Genomic DNA, 20,289 nt, shown 5'->3' with positions numbered 1-20,289 from the left:
CAGGAAAAGAGAGAGAGTGGGGAATGACAGGTGAAAAAGGAGCCACAGGTTCGAATTTAAACCCAAACACCCACTTAGAGGACAATGGCCTCTGTGGGGACTGCCATCTAACCACTAGGCCACTGACGGCCCACAGAATGAATTTTTAAACACATTTTGTCTCTAGTGCATACAATATCATATGATACCATTTGTTAGGATATTTTATTCAGCTAGATTTATTGTTCCTTCTTTTTACAAGGAAGTCCAGTTGAGATTAAACATCTCTTTTATGATGAATATATGGTATGGTACTTTATGGAACAATACCTTATTGTATGATACCATAGATACAATGCAATATGATACCATACAATACATTAGATAAGATACAACATCAAAGGGACATTTTGTTTGAATGGAATATGAGCACACAAACTGCCTTTAATTCCCGGGCAAAACTCCCTCATCCAATCCAAAAGAAACAGCTAAAAATCATTGGTGAATGTGGGGTGAAGATGACCTAGATCACACCCCATGTGCGAAGGCAAAAGTCCACCAAGCACGCAGTCGGGGTTAAGGTCCGGCATGTGTCTCCTTTCCCACATGTCATTCCTCACTCTCTCTCCAGATTTCTGACTCTATCCACTGTCCCACCAAAAACTAAATCCTTAAGAATAATAATTAAACTATCGGTGAATTTGCTGTTATTATACAGTATGTGTTGTCATTTGTTATCAATTTTCATTAGAGGAACAGACATGCTGAATCAGTGTCCCATTTTAACCACTACTTAAAACCCACTTGTTTAAAATTGCTTTAAATTCTTAAATCTAATAAACTTTCTTACTTTAGTCCGTATCCACGACTCTTTGAACTGTTTTTCATGGTAGAAGTCTAAATTTCCACACGAGTATTCGCATTACCTGTTCCTGAACTAAGGTGAAGTGGATGGGCGGATGTTAAAAAGAGCCGTGCTTGACTAAAAACCCATCCCTGGGTACATAGAGGTTTTAAAAACACAACACAAAATTATGTGTGTGTGCGTCCATCACCAGGGGTGATCTCTGCCTGACAGATAATAGCTGTAAATCACAAGGCAGCCATAGTTGAGGGTCTTTAGAAATGGGGTTTTCCCACTAAAGACTTTGACTGGGGCTGTGTTTGCTCAAGTCGGACGCAAGGCTAGAAAAATCTCTCAACATTGCAATGAACAAAAGGAGAGCCATTCACTTCACCTTTTTTAAACATGTCATGCTTGTATCATGTACTATTGGAAATTGTCAGCTTTTTTAAGGTTAATATTGCAGCCTTTTCCACCTCGAATTGTGTCCATCATCATCGTTCTATTTCATCCTCTGTTTCATTGTATTTGCCACTAGAGGCTGTACAGTCTGCAGCTATTGACTTTATTTGTGATGTATAAAATGAAATTAATATGACGGGACTTTGTTAAGTCTGAAGCTCTATTCTATTGCAGGTCTTTTAGTGTCAAAGTTTGTTGAGAAACAAAAAGCAGAGTCAAATTTCTTGTCCATGTTCACAGACAGTAGGCAAACAAAGGACATTCTGGGTTTTTTTCACAAAAGTTTTAGCAACAAGAAACTTTTCTTGGAATATGGATCCTGCTGCAAGAAAGTTTCAGATTCTATAACCTAGATGCTTACCCTTTTCTTTCAAAACAGGTGATAAAGGAGAGTTATACAGTCGCCACAGTTTCAATGTAAGCACCCGAGATTTGCGTCACTGATTTTGGCATCTAAAACTGTAACTCATCTTGAACTGTATTTACAACCTCTTCTTCTGCTCCTGAGTTATGGTGTTGAATGACAGCTATGAAAAGGGTTTTTATGAATTCTTGAGTTATGGCCAAAATCCAAAGATGTTTTTACTCAGAAGTGGACACATGTATGTATGGTTTGTTGAATACTGTTTGAAGTTGTTTCTTTTTGCATTTTATTTGTCCCTAGTTTGTTTTCTTGAAACTTGTGGTCAACATTTAGACAAGTGGTTGTAATGCATAGGCCTCTGATCATATCCTGATTGGCAGGTCATCATGGTAGCTACCTGTCAATCATCCTTAGCCACACCCTTAAGCATACCCTGGTTTGTTTTCTATTTGACTCTAAATTGATGCTACATTTTAAATGTTAACATCCTACTCTGTAGAGGAAGACATGAAACCATCAATTGAGACCAGGAACACGGTAGGAAAATGTCTAATGATGTAATAAGTGAGACAGATGTTAGGTCATTTCCTGGTAGACTTCCATACAAATTGACCTCGTTTGTAACCAGTAGAGTGGCCCCCTGCAGTTTTAAATGTAAGTAATGCCGAAGGAAGGATTTATTTTTTAAACCCAGAGGTTACGTCCAGTTGTTATTTAGAGATCACACAAAAGATCCTTGACAAGTTTTATTGGAGTTCAACCTTGGACCACTGAAATGTAATCGCTTTGTTCTTTGGTTCCAAGTGAACGTTTGTGCCAAATTTACTCAAAGTTTTTCTGAGATAGAGAGTTCTTGCATGATTCATAAGAAATGTAATGTATAATACAGACTTCAAAGAAGTTTTGATCTGTCTTTTTGGTCTTATACTCCACGTGAGTAGGGTCTCTTGTACCTGGTCCGCCCTGACTGGAGGATGTTACCCACTGTGAAAACCCTTTTGCCCTGATGAACCTCTTTTGTGTCCATTGTGATATTGTGGATCAACTGTGACTGAAAGGTTCCTGTACTTTTTTCTTCTTTTTTTAACCGTTATATAAGCTGAAAGCAGAAGCATCTGCAGACATGAGATCAAAACACATGCATCAAACTTTGATTTGGTTATTTCCTACGAAAGACCAAACAATTCTTCTAGATTCAATTCATCACTTTCAAAGTTTTACATCAGTCTAAATTAGTTTCCAGACTGGCAGACTTTGTTCTGATATTGGTTGAATTTCTTTGCAGTATATGTTAATTAGTATAGTTTTGATACACTGCTATGAGGTAATTAAAGGTGATATGGGTCATTGTCTTTAAAATGAGGTGTATAGATTCAGTGAATAAGAAAACAAGAAGTATGCATGAGAACTGCATAATGTTGAAAACTTACAGAGAAGAGCTTGAAGAGTGGATACTGGAAAACCTTCCACTTCTTATCCTTGTAAGCAATCATTGGAACGTCGACTTTGCTCAGATACTGAGAGAACAGGAGGATCAGACAGACCGTGCTGTAGGAAAAACAACAGAGAGACCGATTGAAATGTGTCACTCATTCCCCCCCGAGGCATGGCCCTCGCTCATAGCTACCTGTGTAATTTTGCTAAAGCATGGCATGTCAATACATCACAGTCAGAGGGAAGTCAGAGCAAGTAAAAACATGTAACTTTACACAGCTGGCGTGTCCATGTGATACCTGTCATTATGGACAGGATTATTATTATTATTATTATTATTATTATTATTATAATAATTAATTATTATTAAGTAACAGTTAAAGCGAGACGAAATGGGCCATTTGAACATCGTAAAATAGTCGCTTTCTTGACTTCCCTTGTTGCGCAGGAGACACTCGATGCTGTGTATGCAATCACTGCACGCTGTGCATAAAGTAATGTTCAGGAGTAATGTGAGAGACATCATGCATGTTATAAGAGAGGGAAAGACTCCAGCTTTTGTGGGAGAGACCAAGTTTCATACTGGGGCTTAGAAGGAAATGACTGATTACCATCCATATATGGCACCAGGACCAGGATGTGCTGAACCTTTTAAAACCCACAAGGATCACTCGATGTAATGACTTTAGTCTGCATTATCTGGAGACGTCGGCGGTAAATGAAGACAGATTTCGTGGATTTGGACAGGGATGCAGCAATGGTAAAGTGGTAGTAGTACAGTGATTAGTTGGCTTTAAAAAAGTAGGCACATCTGCATTGATGAAGGAACAAATAAGGTCAGAAAACAGGCAAAAACATTCTGAATGAATACTGAAAAAATTCACATTTTCACTACTCCTTTTATCTCTAATGTACAGAAAAGACCTAAAGTTCAGCATGTGTAAAAGATGAAAAAATAAATTAGCAACATCATCTACTTCCATACAGGCCATGAGGGGTTCATGAATAGTTTGATGATGTGAATCAGACCAGTACCACCATCATAAATGCTAAATGAAAAAAATCTTCTGGAGGAATGGTGTACAGCGTCCAGAGTTCAGAGACTTGGAAAAACATCTCTGCCAAGAAGAACTAAAGCTGTTTTGAGGAAATACAAGAGACTTTGACTTTTGTGTCCTCTTACGTCTTATCGTTTGTACACAGTTCTCTGAAGCATCCAGACATACTGCATACATACAAACTGTAAGTCTTTTGCTCAAGAATTTATTGATGTCTATTGGGCAATATACTCACAGAGCAGCAATGCCCCAGTGACCTCCAGATTTCTTTCCAGCTTCAATAAACAGCGACAGGCCGATGAGGTTGATGGTGGGAGCAATAGCCAGCGGGCCGATGAATCGCAGCACGAAGCCCACCAGCCCAGAAAGGCCAAGGACGATCTGGAGCAAAGAGGACACCAGGATGGCTCCCTGGATCTGTGCAAGACGAGGAAAGAGGTTAGAAATTGGGATACACGCAGTGCAAGATTTGGTTATAAAGCATATATATCTGAGAATGCATCATTGCAATTGTAAGTAATATTTGATTGGACCGATGGATATAGCCGGGATCCCCCAGGCAGGCGGCCAGGATACGAAAGATGACTTCGATTCTAGACTTGTTTGCAAAAATGTGACAGAAACCTGTTCAACCTGCACCCACTTTTTAGAGATGATGTGCATGTGTATGCGGTAAAACATACCCTACTACCGAAACCTGCAGAGCTGAAGCACTTCATAAATCTCTCCAACCGTGAGCTCTGTGAAGGGGTGGTAACATAATGTGTGATAATGTTCATTAACTCTGTGGTAACACCTGTAACTCTTTTGAAATACACATCTGTGAGTGATGGTAATGTTGCCTGAGGGGAGAGAGCGATATTGCGCAAAGCTCTGATAACAAGGAGGAGACAGGAGGGTTAATACTTGATAAGCTGAACTGAAATTAATTGAAACGCTTAATGGATACAGCATTGGGTCAGAGTCACTCAGGGAGCTTACATAAAACCTATTGAACCTATGAGAACTATTAGAGGAATACAAGAAACTGGAGAAATAAACACTACTGCAAAGGATGTTTGTTTCCTACTTTTCTATCACTTTTTGGGGTCGTGTTTAAAGTTGTTCCTGTCTGACCAGAAAATGTGTTTCCAATTAAACTATGGTATTTTTACAGAAAGACGTAATTGGGGTATTGTTTCTCCCAAGTTAGAAGTGTTTTCAAAAAGTCCCCCAAATGTCCACTTTAGAACATTTAATATGTAACAGAATTTGCAAGATTATTCCAATACCCCCCCTACCCCCAAAATCTAATTCATATAAAATATAGAATTGAATCATATGAACATAAAGGTGTAACAAATGGTAAGGGTCTTCAATGTGTCCACTAATCTATTAGCTCTAACCACTTGGTCTTTGGTTGCTCGGTGAGGAAGCGTAAATGCTGAGTATCACAAATTTGGCTCACATGAATATTTGACATATACCTCACGCATCCGTGACATCCAGACCTCATCTGAGTCCTCCATGTGCAGCGGGCTGCTGCCGTTCTGCAGCTGCATGGACAGCACCACAGATGCTTTCGGGGCCGGACACTGCCACTTGGGCAGAGCGAGAATAGCCAGGGTCGGAGTGATGAAACTGAAGGTCCCACCCTGGAGGACCGGTAACCTGTAGGTGAAGAAGGTAATAATTTTGTTATCAAACTATTCATTAGCCCCTCATTAGCCCCTCACTTCATTGTCTTTATTTGGGATTTTATTAATTGGCCTAACATGGTAATTAATCCAGCAATTATTCATTTGAACACACTTGACCGTCTGACATAATTTAAATTTACACTGCATGTCCTTCACATGACATTCCCTAAGCCCCTTTCAGGCATGCACTGTACTGCTGAACATGTCCTTACATTGTCTGGGTGGACTGCATGTGTGAATGCCAAAAGGTCAAATTGTTCAACCTGGCTTTACAACCCGGAGTTATCTGATAGGATACTCCTCGCTTTCTTCGTCGTCCTGTCAGTAAATAATTGAGACAGAGGATTTGTGGTTTGCCCACTATTTTGCCTGCTGTTGATACAATCCTGGAGAGTTTATTCTTTAATTTACAGCTCAAGTGACCGTACCAGGCAGGGAGATGGAAAGTTAAAACACACTCAACAATAGATTTGTACACTAGCTCTAAGATGTGCTGACTGACACCAAGACTACTGAGTTTTCTAAGGAGATAAAGTCGTGAGCATACTCTGTATTTTCAGAGAAGTTCAGCTGGCTATCCAAAAATGTGCCGAGGTATTTCAAGTTTTCCACAATTTTAACAAGTTGGCTGTCAAGTGAAACTGGCTCAATTTTTAGATCTCGTTTAGTGCAGATAATTCATTCTTTTGTTTTGGCTACATTCATTACATTTTGGCTGGCGTGACACCACGTCTCCAGGGCCTTTATGTGGAGTGAATATGCAGCTTCACCAGAAGCGTCATTTTTCTCTAACAGGTCAACAAGGCCCATATCATCTGCATAGTTAAATAAATAGTGTTTCTCATTGATCTTAAATTCATTAGTAAATAGTGAAAATAACACAGGGGAGAGAACATAGCCTTGGCGGCAGCCAGTGCTCACTGTGAGCACATCTGACATGCTGCTCCCAAAACAAACCCTCTGTGGACGGCAGGATAGAAAATCTCTGATCCAGAGAACTAGTCCTGTGTTGATATTTAGATCAATGAGTCTTTTCAGGAGAATATGCGTCTTCATCGAATTAAAGGCCGAACTAAAGTCCACAAATAAGACCCTGGCATACCCTGTAGGGTTCATGAGATGTTTTGTTACTGTGTTAAGCAAAGTCAGCACAGCATCGTCTGTGCCTCTGTTGCTTCCATACGCGAATTGGAGTGGGTCTAGTATGGTGGCCGCAGAGGTTGTCAGGTGACCAACAACAGTCCGCTCCATAGTTTTACACAGTATAGAAGTTAAAGCAATAGGCCGAAAATCATTTGGTACTCTCGCACTTGGCTTTTTTGGCACAGGTCTAATTATTGAGGACTTCCATGCTTTTGGCACAATTTGTGAACCTAGAATGAATTGAAATAGCCTTGTAAAGACACCTTTCAGCTGAGGAGCACAGTCTTTAAGCAGACGAGCTTTCAATTTCAATTTCAATTTTAAAAGATTTGCCGCGACATCATGTTAATTTATAACTATTGAGGTCTCAGAACGAAGGTTTTTACATAACTCTTCACATTCTGATTTGTCATCCACGGTGTTGAATCTACAATAAAAATCAAAGCAGTCCCTGAGTTGCTCTTTACATCCATCAGACCACCTGTATTTGCTTGGTGGCAGGTTTCTGCCTCACCACAGCCTTATACTTTGGCAGAAGATGGATTACATTGTGACCAGATTTCCCAATGGGTGGTTTACATACTGATTTATATGCCTCCTGTTGTCTGTTGTCTTGCCTCCAGTTGTTTATCACTTGTGTTCCAGAAATTACCACAATATCACTATTTTGTTTGTTAAGTGGGATAGTCCTTACACAACAGTCAACATTATGGTAGACCCCTCCTCATGTTCTTCCCAGGCACCCCCCTTCACCTAAATAATGGAACATCTCAAGAGAGAAAGATAGCATGGCTGTATCCGAATTGCCAAGTACCTACTCAATCTGTTAGTAGTCAGTACCTACTATCCGTGCTGTATACTGTTTAGTACCTACTATTCAGTGGGCGCGCACAGTAGGCAGATATTTGTTCCTACTTCGTCTGATTCATTCAGTATGGAAGTGACGTCATTTACATTACCCGAACTGACCGCATCCACCCGTTTTTTTGTTTTGTTTTTGTTTAGCTTTATACAAGAAGAGTAATGCGCATATACAGTCAGGTAAACAAAAAACAATATCACAATGTAAATCAAGTAAAAGGCAGATTAAATGACTAAATAACATACAGTACATAAAGGAAAGTACAAATGAAAGACAGAATATAAAGTAAAATAAACCAATAAAGATGCATTTAAATAGTGAAATCATTATTTAAATAGAGGGGAAAAGGTTTTATAATAATGCAGACATTTGTTATATTTTCTGTTGTTAATTAAAAGTAGTGATTTCAGTCGGGACTTTAACTCTAGATTGAAAAATTGATTCAATTAATCCACGCTCGTTTGTTTTGATTTGGAGGCGGGCGTGAAGTGACGATTTACGTTTAATTTCGCACAGCATTGTGGGTGGTAAAATACAATTCATTTCCTGAAAGCACGCATCCGATCCATACCGCATGAAACCCGGAAGTTAGTATCCATACTGAAATATTCAGTATACTGAGGTGGACCCAAAAAATGCATACTGAATGACCACGAGGGTTCAGTGTACTGAAACTCCCTACTGAAAAGTATGTACTGCCTACTGAACTGTAACAATTCGGAATCGGCCCCTGTCTGACAATGACAATCTCCTGCTGTAAGGCACATGATGACTGTCTGGTTTCAGGCCGCTTTTAAGTTTGCTATTTATCTTTTTTTTAGAACTATAACCAAATTTACAAACTTCCATAAATACTGAATTAAATGTGAAATGGTTAAAGATTTTAAACCCATACTATCAGTATTTTAAAGGACAATCTAATAGCACAATGACTTTCTACAGGATGAATGGTGGCACTCCCATGTCCACAGAGCACCAAAGTCACCTGTATACTGCGCCATGTAACCTTGGCAACAGGCTGCGGTAACCTAAGAAAAATGTGTACAGATTTACGGCACTGGTTCACATAGCAGCCTTAATTTACAAAGCAGCCAGTTTGTCTGTCTCTGTACTGTTTGATACAAAAAATGAAAAAAAGGAGGACGGTAACAGAAAAGCTAAGAAGAAAAAGAGAGAGTTACAGAGCAAGAAGCCGAACTAGAGTTAATATCAGACTGATTACACTACTGATCAGCAAGTAGGTATTCTGTTCTGTCTGCTAATTGGAAAGCAACGATCCAACAACTGAGTGTTTACAATCCTGCAGAGACTATTCACAAAAGATTGCGATGTAACGCTAGGTTTCATTATTAATGTCATCATGGTCTCATGTTTAGCAGATTTACCAGGTGAAGAAAGTCATCTAACCCAAGTCACTGTATGTCTCAGGCTTGCATACAAATAAATAAGAAATCCATCTTACTCTGAAAAGGCGTGTCTCTCCTTGTGGATCTTTATGTTAGCTTAAGTTTGGAACCTTACAAACCAATCTCAACTACAATCAAAAATGACTCTCTCCAAAGTAGCCGTTTAACCACAGACTATAGACATGATGGTAACTGTAAAACACACGTACACAGACACCACACTCAAACAGTTTGCCAACTATGAGCTGTAGAAGCTAGCAGTGTCACTACTTGTGTTTTACAACAGTGAGGTTGCACTCAGAGACCTTTGGTGGGCGCCAAAGCGCACCAAACCAAATTCCTACATATTGTTGCTTTAAAAAAAGAAATCGATTGGATTTTTCATTTGCTCAGCAATGTGAACTGTGCATGAATGTATTTTTTCTCAGCCTCAGTTGTGTTGCAGCAAACTGATCTCTATGCACCTTTGTCTGCATGTTTGTGTTTTGATCCCTCTATTCTTTATTTTCACAAAGCCAGTGTTGAAAACAACCTGCAGTGATGAAGAGTGCTGTAAAAATAGAGATTAACTTCCTTATTTTTCAATGTCAGAGGGTTTTCTGGGATCACATTTTTGTCCTTTTAAGCCGTTGCCAAACTGTGTAGGTGGAGAACTGAAACAAAAGCATTAGCTATTTGCTCTGGTTTAATGTTACCGCAGTGCTGAGGTTGGAGAAAGTATGTGTGGAGCCCTGTGCTGTTTTGCACTTTACTGTGCGAGTGGGTGTCAGCTACACTGAGGTGAAGCAGAGAGATTGATGCATCACTTTCAGAAGGTTTCCTATCAAAGCTCCAAACAGCTCCCAGTGCTTCACATCTCTAATATAAAAGGGAGGAAAGACAATATGCAACGTAAACTAGAGCTCGTAAGTCTTTGAGGAAGAGGGTTTCAGTTTCTTATGCTGAAAGGTAAATCTCAGTTCCACTAAAAGTGTCCCATGGAGCACAGCGGGGGACTGGTTTAACTGCATATGAACCACCAAAGGGGTATCTGCATGATTTGTAACAATATGTTTTGCGTAACTTAGGGAGCCATTCGCCGTTTGTGTGCTTTAACTTGTATGTCTAAATCTTCAAGACAAGCATGGGGTAGGTTCAACCAGGTGTCCCAATTCAGCGAGGAGAGAGGGCAGACTGCTCAGAAAGAAAGGCTCAGAAAGGCTCATTACTTTGGTTTCAACACTCTGAGAAGTATCTTGGATTTTTGTGTTTTTCATCACCGTGGACCTTAATCCTAACATCAAGACGGGTTGGAACCTTAAAGGATGGGACAATACATATTGACCCAATAAAGTGCTGTAAAATGTTTTAACATGAATAGTTTTTAATAGAATATTTACCATTGATAAATGTCTCTGTTTGAGCTTGACATTTTCCCTTTGAACATCAAAATGGAAAAGGACCAGCCACACAATTCTTACCCATAGACCTGTTAATAATAATCCAGTGAGTGTGTTAGAATGATTTAAGATCATATGTGCAAATCTGGTTTTATTACAGGAGTCTTCACTTATGTAAGGAGGGCGAAATCAAATAGATACCTGAGGTTGTTTGTTCCATCAGCTGTTGGGTTTTTAAATAAGCTGTAGGTATTGTTGCCTGTACACTTTTACTATGGACTGTTGGTCCTTTGTCTCTTAACTCACTCACGCCCATCATGGTGATATCCATGGTAGTTATGTTTTATGTATGTATTTATGTCATTGTGCTGTTTTTATGGATGTATTGACTACCTCTGTTGCAAACCAAATTGCCCCTCAGGGACAATAAATATTTTCCAAATTCCAAATTCTCCATTTTTTATTAACCGGCTGTAAATCTGAAAATGCTTGCTTAAAAAAAACCCACAAAAATGTTGACATACCAACGAGTATCATTCCACAAAGTTTAAGAGTACCCTAGAAGTTTACACTCAAGCAGAAGAAGAATTGATATCTCACTTCTGTGTGGAAACTTCTTAAGTAGATTTTCAGTGTCTCTGTGTGATCTGGTGCTTTCTGTTTGCCCGGGTGCTGTGGGTGTTACCTGGTACCGAATGTTGTTTGCAGCAGCGTGCATAATCCCGACACAAAGAAGATGGTGGAGATGAGCTGACTTTTGGCATTGTTGTTGTCTTTAATGCAGAGTGGCTCGGCCAGGATCAGGGGGACAGCGATGATGCCACCGAAGGCCAGGATGTAATGCTGTGGAGAGAGAGACAATGGAGGAGAGATTACAGACCATTTAAAAAAGGTAACAACGTTTCCTTTACCCTGAATATATCTCGATCCTCTTATTTTGAACACGTATACATATAAAAGAAATATATGTTTCTTAAAGCAGTTGCAATTATTTTACCAGCATGCAATACTGTGCTCTTACATCCCACAATACAAGAATGATAGGGACCCCTTCATAGCTGCTGATATACTGTGTACTTATGTCAGATACTGTAAGGCTTTAAAAGATCAGGAATGGTTCAAGCTTTTGTGAAAAAAGAGTTCTAACAGAGGTTTTACATTTTCAAACAAAAACAATGTGAACAGCAGCAAATGACCACTGGAGGAACTTTATTCAATGATTGATTGTGAGGTCTCGATGCTGTGACTGACAATGACAGTAAAGACAAAAAGGAATTATGGGAGGTTGACCAGCAAAGGTCAAAGTTGTGACTTTCAGTTTCCCCGATCAAACAGTATGACAGCTAGTGCTTTTTTACTAAAGGCGGACAAACAGAAGAGTGGTACTTTGTATTGACAAGCTATGGACTCAGATAACATCATTTAGAGGCTCGCAGTAAGCTGAATAAAGCTTTCCTCCGGTGTTGACACAAGTCTAAGAACAACATTTCAACATGCTCCACTATCTCCACTTTGTAAAACAAGCCAACAAGCTCTCACATGCTGTGCCTCTTTCACTTCTGTAATGCTGTAATTCAATGTGAATTCACACACTGGGACTCCAATATTACGGCGTTGTGTGGCTTAATTTTTTTCCCCCAGAGCTGTTTCAATAACTATAAGAGTGACGTGATCTCGCTCTGCTATCACTGCATCATTGCTGCCTTTTCAAATGACAATTATTACACACAAAAAACAAGTCACCTGAATGGATACGTTAAGGAAACCACAGTGTACCTGCTGATGACCTCTTGTTGTCAGCTAAGCATTGTCATATTTTTTTCCAGGCAGGGTCATTTTCTTTTTTTCTTTTCTTTTTCTTTCCCCAGGGTCATTCCTGACCCTTTTGTTCTTGGCTTCATGTCATTCCCGACTGTCCTCTCAATACTTTCTCACCCTCGTTAGCTGTCTTGTCTCATTTTTTAATTTATTTTATGGTTAATTTAAATATAATCTGTACAGAACAGTTCAACTTGGGGTTAAGTGTCTTTCCCAAGGACACATCGGACATGTGCCTGCAGGAGCTGGGGATCGAACCCCAAAACTTTCGGTTAAGAGAAGACCAACTCTACCACTGAGCCACAGTCACCCCTATTATAGAGCACTTTTCTTAACCCACATTATCAAGTGCTAAACAAGAATAAAACAAAGCACAAAAAGCAGTGCAAGCCAACAAAGACAACTTAAACAGATCAAATCAATAGGAAAAAAAAGCTCTCTGATATAAGTATGATTTAAGAAGAGATTCAAAAGTAGTCATTGAGCAAGCTGACCTGATTTCCTCTGGCAGCTCCTCCCAGAGCGTCAAATATGTAGCATGCACAGAGGCCATGAATAGCCTTAAAGGTCAACCGTAATATCCTGAACTCAATTCTAAAACATTCTGAGAGCCAGTGATAGATGGCTAAAACAAGGCTAATGTGGTCACATATTGTCCCTGACCTACTACAAGATCAGAACTACAGGAGGCACATACATGGATACACTCATTTCTAGTTTTAAAAAAATGTTTTTAAAAGAAAAATAGATGCAGAAGATTAAACCTCTGCAGCATAAAGTAACAATTGAACTCTCCTGGACACTCTTTCCTGGGTCTGCATGTATGTGTTGATGGAGTCAGGGGGAAGGGGGTGTTGGTGGGGATTCCCATGAAAAAAGATTGAGGACAGATGTTGATAGGCCTCACAAGATTTATGGAGGTATTTTTGGACATTTAACTCCCATAGGTCAGTTAAAGATGCACAAGGTCAATGTCATGACAGAGGAAAGCAGGAGGAGGATTCCTGATGCCTCATGCTGTGAAGATTCATTCATCTTAGTGACAGAAGTTCCTCCACTGCTACGCTAACCTCAATGTGTTTACAATTTGAATGGGGAAACTAACACACACACACACACACACACACACACCGCACAGATGGCTAATTGGTCCAGTAATGGCTTCTTGGTCTGGTACTAAAGGACCAATGCTTCTGTCAGATGTACTAACTCTCATGTTAAGTATCTGGTACAGTTATTGTGGGTAAAAAATATATATTGGCTTGGCTACAGAAGAGCGACCAAATATTATCTGGATATCCATTTTCTAAGTCTATTTTTGTTGTTGTGTTCATCACTTCTGATTATTATCAGACAAAAGCTGATTTTTTAAGCTTAATTGTAAGAAGTTAACACAGGTAAGATGATGTCTTAGATAGTTTCTCTGGTTCTTTATTGTTTGGTTATAAGAAGATGGAAAGTTTACCAAAATAATCAAAGTTTTTTTTGCCCCCTTTATCTGGTATTTGTTTCTGTAATACTCATGTCAGCCACAAGAGGCTGATTTACCCATACAGTAAATAAATGAGGTATGCTCGAAATGGGACTACTGTAGTTTTCATGTTTAAGGCAATGACTGATGCAAGTTGTGGTACAAAACTTTTTCCACTTTATATTTCTTTTATATTTTCCTTTTTTAACTTCTCTGAGAAGTAAAAGCGAGTCACAAAAATCTGTTTAATTTTGAAAACTATGTTAGTAAGACATGAAGACTAAAGCTTGCTTTACTTAAAATAATTATCATCCAGTCTTAAATTTTCTAATTTAGTCATAGTCATAGTCCCCTGATGAAAATGTCCTTTATATTTAGTCAGATATTAGTCATTTGTTATTGATTTAATTTAGTCAATTAGTCACTGACTAAAATTGCACATAATTTTAGTTGACGGAAATAGAAGACATTTTAGTCAACAAAATCAGACGCAAGCTTTTATTTTGATTATCAGAAGCTCACTTATGCTGCATTCAGGTGGTCCAAGTTTCCGAGTTGGGAAGTCGTTCTTCCGACTTCAGCGTGTACACATGATTTAAGTTTGGAAAGTTGGAATGTTGTACAAACAAGCGTTGATGCTACACAGAAGATCAGTGAAATGTGACTGTTAAAAGTTATATTTGATAATAAAGTTAATGTGCAATACGTGAATTAGGCTAATAAACAGTATGTTAACATTAACAAAAAATATTTTGCCCCCCATGTGATGACGATTCTGACATCAAGTCGGGAAGACGGGCACTTGAATAATCATCACTTGTAATTTAGTTTTCGTTTCGTCACATTTTCGTCAATTAGATGATGAAATCATATTATTTATCAAATCGTCAAATAGCGGAGTTTCGTCTCGTCATCGTCATAGTTGACTAATTTAAAAAGACCTTCGTCAACGAATATTCTCGTCATTTATTTTGTTGACGAGATAAACACTGTTATCATCAACAACCCAAAGAGAAAAAATGTTGACTTAGTGTCGTAGTACATCTCTGACCCATAATCGAAAACCTTAGAAAAATAAGTATACATTTTCCCCAAAAAAATGAAAAGTCAACTTCCTATATTGGAAATGTATTTTTTCCAAATTAAATTGTGTTGTTAGACCAGTTGTTGAATCTGTGTTATTAGGAGGTAAGTCCAACCGATTCAACGTACCAACAGCTAAGAAGATTCTCCCGTTGGTGTGTTGTAAAAGTTGAACGAGAACAGACTGACCTGACGCTCGATACGAGGGTGAGAAAAACTATTAAACCTTCTTGAAGAATCATGATATACATTAAATTAAATGTCAGGAGGATCAGATAATGCCTGTGACTTGTTTTACAACACTGAACATTTAGGTGTACTGCCTGCCTTGGGCTTAACGTGTGATGTCAAGAACAATATATTGCCTGCAATGTTTGTCAAAAAATGTGTTCATGGTGACCAGATGACATGAACACATATGGTCTTTTACTTTTCTAACAATCAACCCTCTGGAAGAGTTTACGGCTTGTTGACTGTTCAGTTGATGTACTCTGTTGATATATACTCTCTTTAAAGTCTTGAAAGAGTCTAACAAAAATCAATACCTATAATTCAAAAAACTTTATTTGTCCCCGGGGGGCAATTCAAAGGCACACAGAGCAGTAAATTAACAACAGTGCAAGTACGAAACATTTTAACCTAAATATAAAGTGTCAATTTAAATACAACTTAAAGCTTAAACTTAACTTAAAATATAAAATATAAAAAGAGTAGATATAAGTGAACAGTGATCGGACTAACAGATGTAAACAGATGTAACCATAATTATGTGCAGTAGTGACCAGATGTAAACAGAACTATGTGCAGTAAACGAGAAATAAATATATATATACAGAGCTATGTGCAAGTAGGCTAAATACTAGATGCTGAATGATAAGTTACAAGGTGCATGGTGAATAATGGAACAACAGAACTAATATAAACAATATAACTGTAAAGGTAAAAATGAGATAAATTAAGTACCGTAATGTAAATAGTGACCGTAGTGCAATGATGGATAAGAAACATCAGGAATAAGTAACCAGAACTGTATGAATACTGATATAAAAAGGATCGAATAAAGTGATGTAGTGCATGAGACCAGATAAAGCAGAGGCAGTTAAGGTGCATGGAAAATGGAAGGAAGTAAAAAACAGCAAAGTTCACAGCTGAGAGTCTGCATTGGGTGAGAGGTGTCGGTGTGTGTTGGGGGTGGGGGTCAACTACAGTTTCATGTCACATATCGTATCCAGAACACTGCAGCTGTCAGCAGTGCACCACAGTCATAAATGGAAAAATTAAGTACGAAAATAAAGCATGCGCAGGCACGAGAAGATCTGAATCGATTTCACAGAGCAAATCTAAAATGCATTATGGTCAACCAAAATGTTAGCCACCAACTTCACTCGTCATGTGTCAATCAGTACGTGAATATTCCAAAAATGTGTACATTTTATTGTACAAAAATAAAATGTGCTGAAATGATGTCTTTGCTTAGGCTATATACGGTATAACATACTGCTGCAAAACAATTTTGGAATAACGCTGCTACAGTCATTTGAGTCCCCCTTTAATGCTCAAATGAACAAATCATCAAAATATTAAAGCAAAACTGTGTTTTGTGACATGTCAAGGATGTTAATGCATTTTGCCTGTTGAAAAATGATAGTGGTCTTGGTTGTCAATCAATCAAACTTTATTTACAGTATATAGCACCTTTCAGACTATTTAAATTGCAGTTCAAAGTGCTTTACAAGAGTGCAGAAAAGTTGATGAAAAAGTAGTTTATAAAATCATTGAGAGACTAATGCACACCAACAAGAATTAGAAATATATATAAAAGTGAAAAAATTAAATATGACACATTAAAGCAATAAGATATTAAAATGAATACATAGGAGAATAATATTTAAAATTGTAGTAGGATAAAAAAGACAATACAATAATGTTAAAATTTGAATTGATATGAAGCACTATATAAAAGCCAGACTGAATAAATGAGTTTTAAGACTGCATTTAAATATTCACTGCTCCTCTCAGACCCTCAGGAAGGTTGTTCCATAGTCTTGGAGCGTAACAGCTGAAAGCAGCATCGCCAAATATTTTTAATCCTGCTCTATGGAACAACTAAAAGACAGGAATTGGAGGATCTGAGTGGCTTTGCTGGTTCATAAACTAAAATCATCTCTGATAGGTAGTCTGGTGCAAGGCCATGTAGTGATTTATAAACTAATAAAATCATTTTAAACTCAACACGAAAACTAACAGGCAGCCAGTGTAAAGATTCTAAAACAGGTGTTAAGTGTGCTCTCCTTCTGGTAAATGGCCTCACTATGTGCCTACACTTTTCCTGAACTGCATAAAACACACAATAACACCACTGAAAAGAACACAATCTCTTGAGGATGGATGGCAAATAGTCAAGTTGTGAAGTCAAGTTTGGGTTTTCTGGGAAACAGGTTGTTTGTGCTCATGTAAAAACAATGATGTGACATCAACGTGTACAAAAAGACTGAAAGATTTTGAGAAATGTGATGATCCCTGCAGTGAAAAGGAAGCTGTTGCAGCTGCAAAAGTCAAAAATTCCTACTGGGAGGAAAAACAGGGCAATTCCCTTGGGTGGAAAATGAACCTCTTCTCCTCCATGTCTCAAGTTTAAGAAATGAGCATGCTGACAAGCTGATCGCTCAATTTTGGTTCATGGCATTTAAATGTCCCGACATTCCTGAGGAGATTACATCCGTTGGTCCAGTTACCAAAAAGCCACTAAAATAAGGATTAACTTATAAATAATAAGGAAATAATACAATAATTCATACCTGGACTACTACTACCCAACCCCCCCCCCCCCCCCAAACCATCAGTGTCCGAACCGCTTACTTTCATACTGGTCATGCTAAGGATGACAAATTGAGTATGTACTACCTTTCAGAGATTGGCCAAAATTTGAAACAGATACAGGGGCTGACTTATATTACTCCACCCCCACATAATTCAAGGCAGCTCTTCAGACTAGGCAACGGTGAAGCTTGCCAGACAGCCAACTAAAGACAACTAAAGTCTTTATTTTCAAACCCCACTAAAAGGAATACTTAACAATGTTACCACGGTAACTCAAACAGAACCACAAACTTTGGGGACATTTAAGAGTTTCTCCATTTTAAAGAGCTGCATTGTGTAAGCCATTTGATTCCAATGTCATGGCTGCTCTCAACTTAATTGAATTTTATGACCTGCTCACATAATTTTCTTATATAAGCTCAAGCACCAATGAGTAAGACTTTTTATATTGTGCTATTTCACCTCTGTTGCCCTCGATATGACAAATTATAATGAATAAAAATATTCTCTCTATAGTCAGTGTTTCCGTGCAGAACAGTGACATCCACCCTGTATGGCCCCGTACACCAAATAGAGTTTTTTTTACTCTTAACAGAAGGTTTTGAAGTTGAATTTATTGTGAAATGGGAGAACAGCTGGATCAGAGGATGTCAGGTTTAATGTCACAATCAAATTCTTTTGGATTACTGACTCAACATAAGTGGCAGCTGCTTAGAAATTTGAATTGCAAACATTTAAAGCACTTGATGCTGAAACTGGTACGCTACTTGTCTAACAGTAAGGGCCGTATAACAAGCGTTAAATGTGCTTACATTTTGATACAAATGACCACATTACTTCACAGTTCATTACAACATGATTGTTGTATAAATGATGCTGAGTGAGTTCACTCGGAGAACAAAAATGTAAACTTCAAGTCGCAGTGGTTTAGGTTTCAAAGAATGTGACAGATTTAATATTGATAAGAAACAGGAGGCGGCTCCTGCTGTTCTTAAACTGAAATGATGATAAAATTCCTTCAATGGACTTATCTTTGATATAACTCCTCCCTGTGCTTGGACCCAGCCTATGTTCCCTTTATGAATGCTTTCACTATAAGGTGGAAACCACATGTTTTACTCAACGTGAAAGTCTTTATAGTACAATTGAATATTTTTTCTTTATTCAAAGGTTTTGCAGAAAGACTTGTTTGGTAATTTGTTGGGTACGATTAACATTACCAAGTTGGCATGAATTTTATATCAACACAATTATTTTAAATGCATAGTATGTAAATTCTGCCTCCGAGGGGGCTCTGAATCCACACAATAACCAAAGATGAAGGTTGACGTCAGATCTGGTATTCAGGTGTCTCATAAGCAGCGCTCAAATACATACACTGTCAGAAACACTCTCTCTCTCTCTTACACACACACACACACATACACATACACTACATTACCAATAAACACAAGCTACCTAGCAGCTGAAACATTCTCTGTAAGTATTCCCTGGCAGCAGGACAACCACAGCTATTTCTTGGCGTTTCTCTTGTTCATACCTTTCTTGATAGAAGGGGGAGACGCATCAAATAGCTGGTGCCCTGATGCATTCAGATGCTGTTGGAAAAAAAAATGCCCTTAAATTGAGGAATCTGCTCTTTGCTCCGCTCTCACTGTGCAAGTGTATGCAGTCAACCGACCAGTTGGAAGCAGCAGTTTGGGCCATCATCTACAGTGTTGCCCCCCTGTTATCTGAATAACAAATGACGCAAGATCCAGATGAAATTTGGCCTGACTTCAATACCATTGTGACGATTAAAAAAATCTGGTCAAAATCTGTTGGATATGGCAGTGGATGGACGGCTTAAGTCCTGACTACTCCTAGTGTACTCCTCATCAGCATCATTCAATCAGCATTTGGCAGAGTGTTGTAAAAATCGACTTTGTCAAATTCAAAGTAAAATACTTGTCGAGGACAAACCAGTGGGCAAAGTTTGCATCTAGCTAGCTGATGTTGAAACATCTTGCTAACATTGAGAACAAGATATTTTCTTTGGAATTATAGGCGATCAAAGCAGATAAAATGAGTTCATTCATCAGCTATGCAGAAGCATGACCTCATTGGAGTGATGTTGTTGAAGATTATCCACGGCAATTTATCAAAGTCGGGGGGGGATCAGGGTGTCTGTATTTGTTTTGGCATCTTTGTTCTAATTCAACAATGCAATGCAGCTTTTGAAGTAAGTCTTGATTTGTACTTCACTATTTAGTTTACAGAGGATCCTTAGAGGACTTCTACAAGAGACATCAAAGCAATCTCATCGAAGTTTGAGAGTCAGTCAGGTTGAAATAGTCACATAAATCAAAGTGAATCCAAAACATGGACGCATATTATTTTTCCTCCCTCTGGTCTCAGCACAAATGTCACACTTTATTTTATATTTAACTGGAATTTTATTTTGTGCCTCTACAGGAAATCCTTTTGAGCAAGTCAGCACACCACGTG

General features: G+C 38.5%; 1 protein-coding gene across 1 annotated transcript in view; it reads right to left on the bottom strand.

Moving 5' to 3' along the window:
* Positions 1-20,289, bottom strand: part of si:dkey-106n21.1 (solute carrier family 23 member 1) — a 60,827-nt gene that overhangs the window by 26,641 nt on the left and 13,897 nt on the right. The window contains exons 3-6 of the mRNA XM_061035979.1: positions 11,296-11,453; positions 5,608-5,791; positions 4,377-4,558; positions 3,080-3,197 (exon numbers count right to left, since the gene is read on the bottom strand). Of these exons, the coding sequence (XP_060891962.1) occupies positions 3,080-3,197; positions 4,377-4,558; positions 5,608-5,791; positions 11,296-11,453 (642 nt within the window). The remainder of the gene's footprint in view (positions 1-3,079; positions 3,198-4,376; positions 4,559-5,607; positions 5,792-11,295; positions 11,454-20,289) is intronic.

The sequence above is a fragment of the Labrus mixtus genome, chromosome 4, assembly GCF_963584025.1.
Source record: "Labrus mixtus chromosome 4, fLabMix1.1, whole genome shotgun sequence".
In the NCBI taxonomy this organism is placed as follows: Eukaryota; Metazoa; Chordata; class Actinopteri; order Labriformes; family Labridae; genus Labrus; species Labrus mixtus.
The sequence above is the reverse complement of the archived record's forward strand: the minus strand, read 5'-3'. Positions and strand labels throughout refer to the sequence as shown.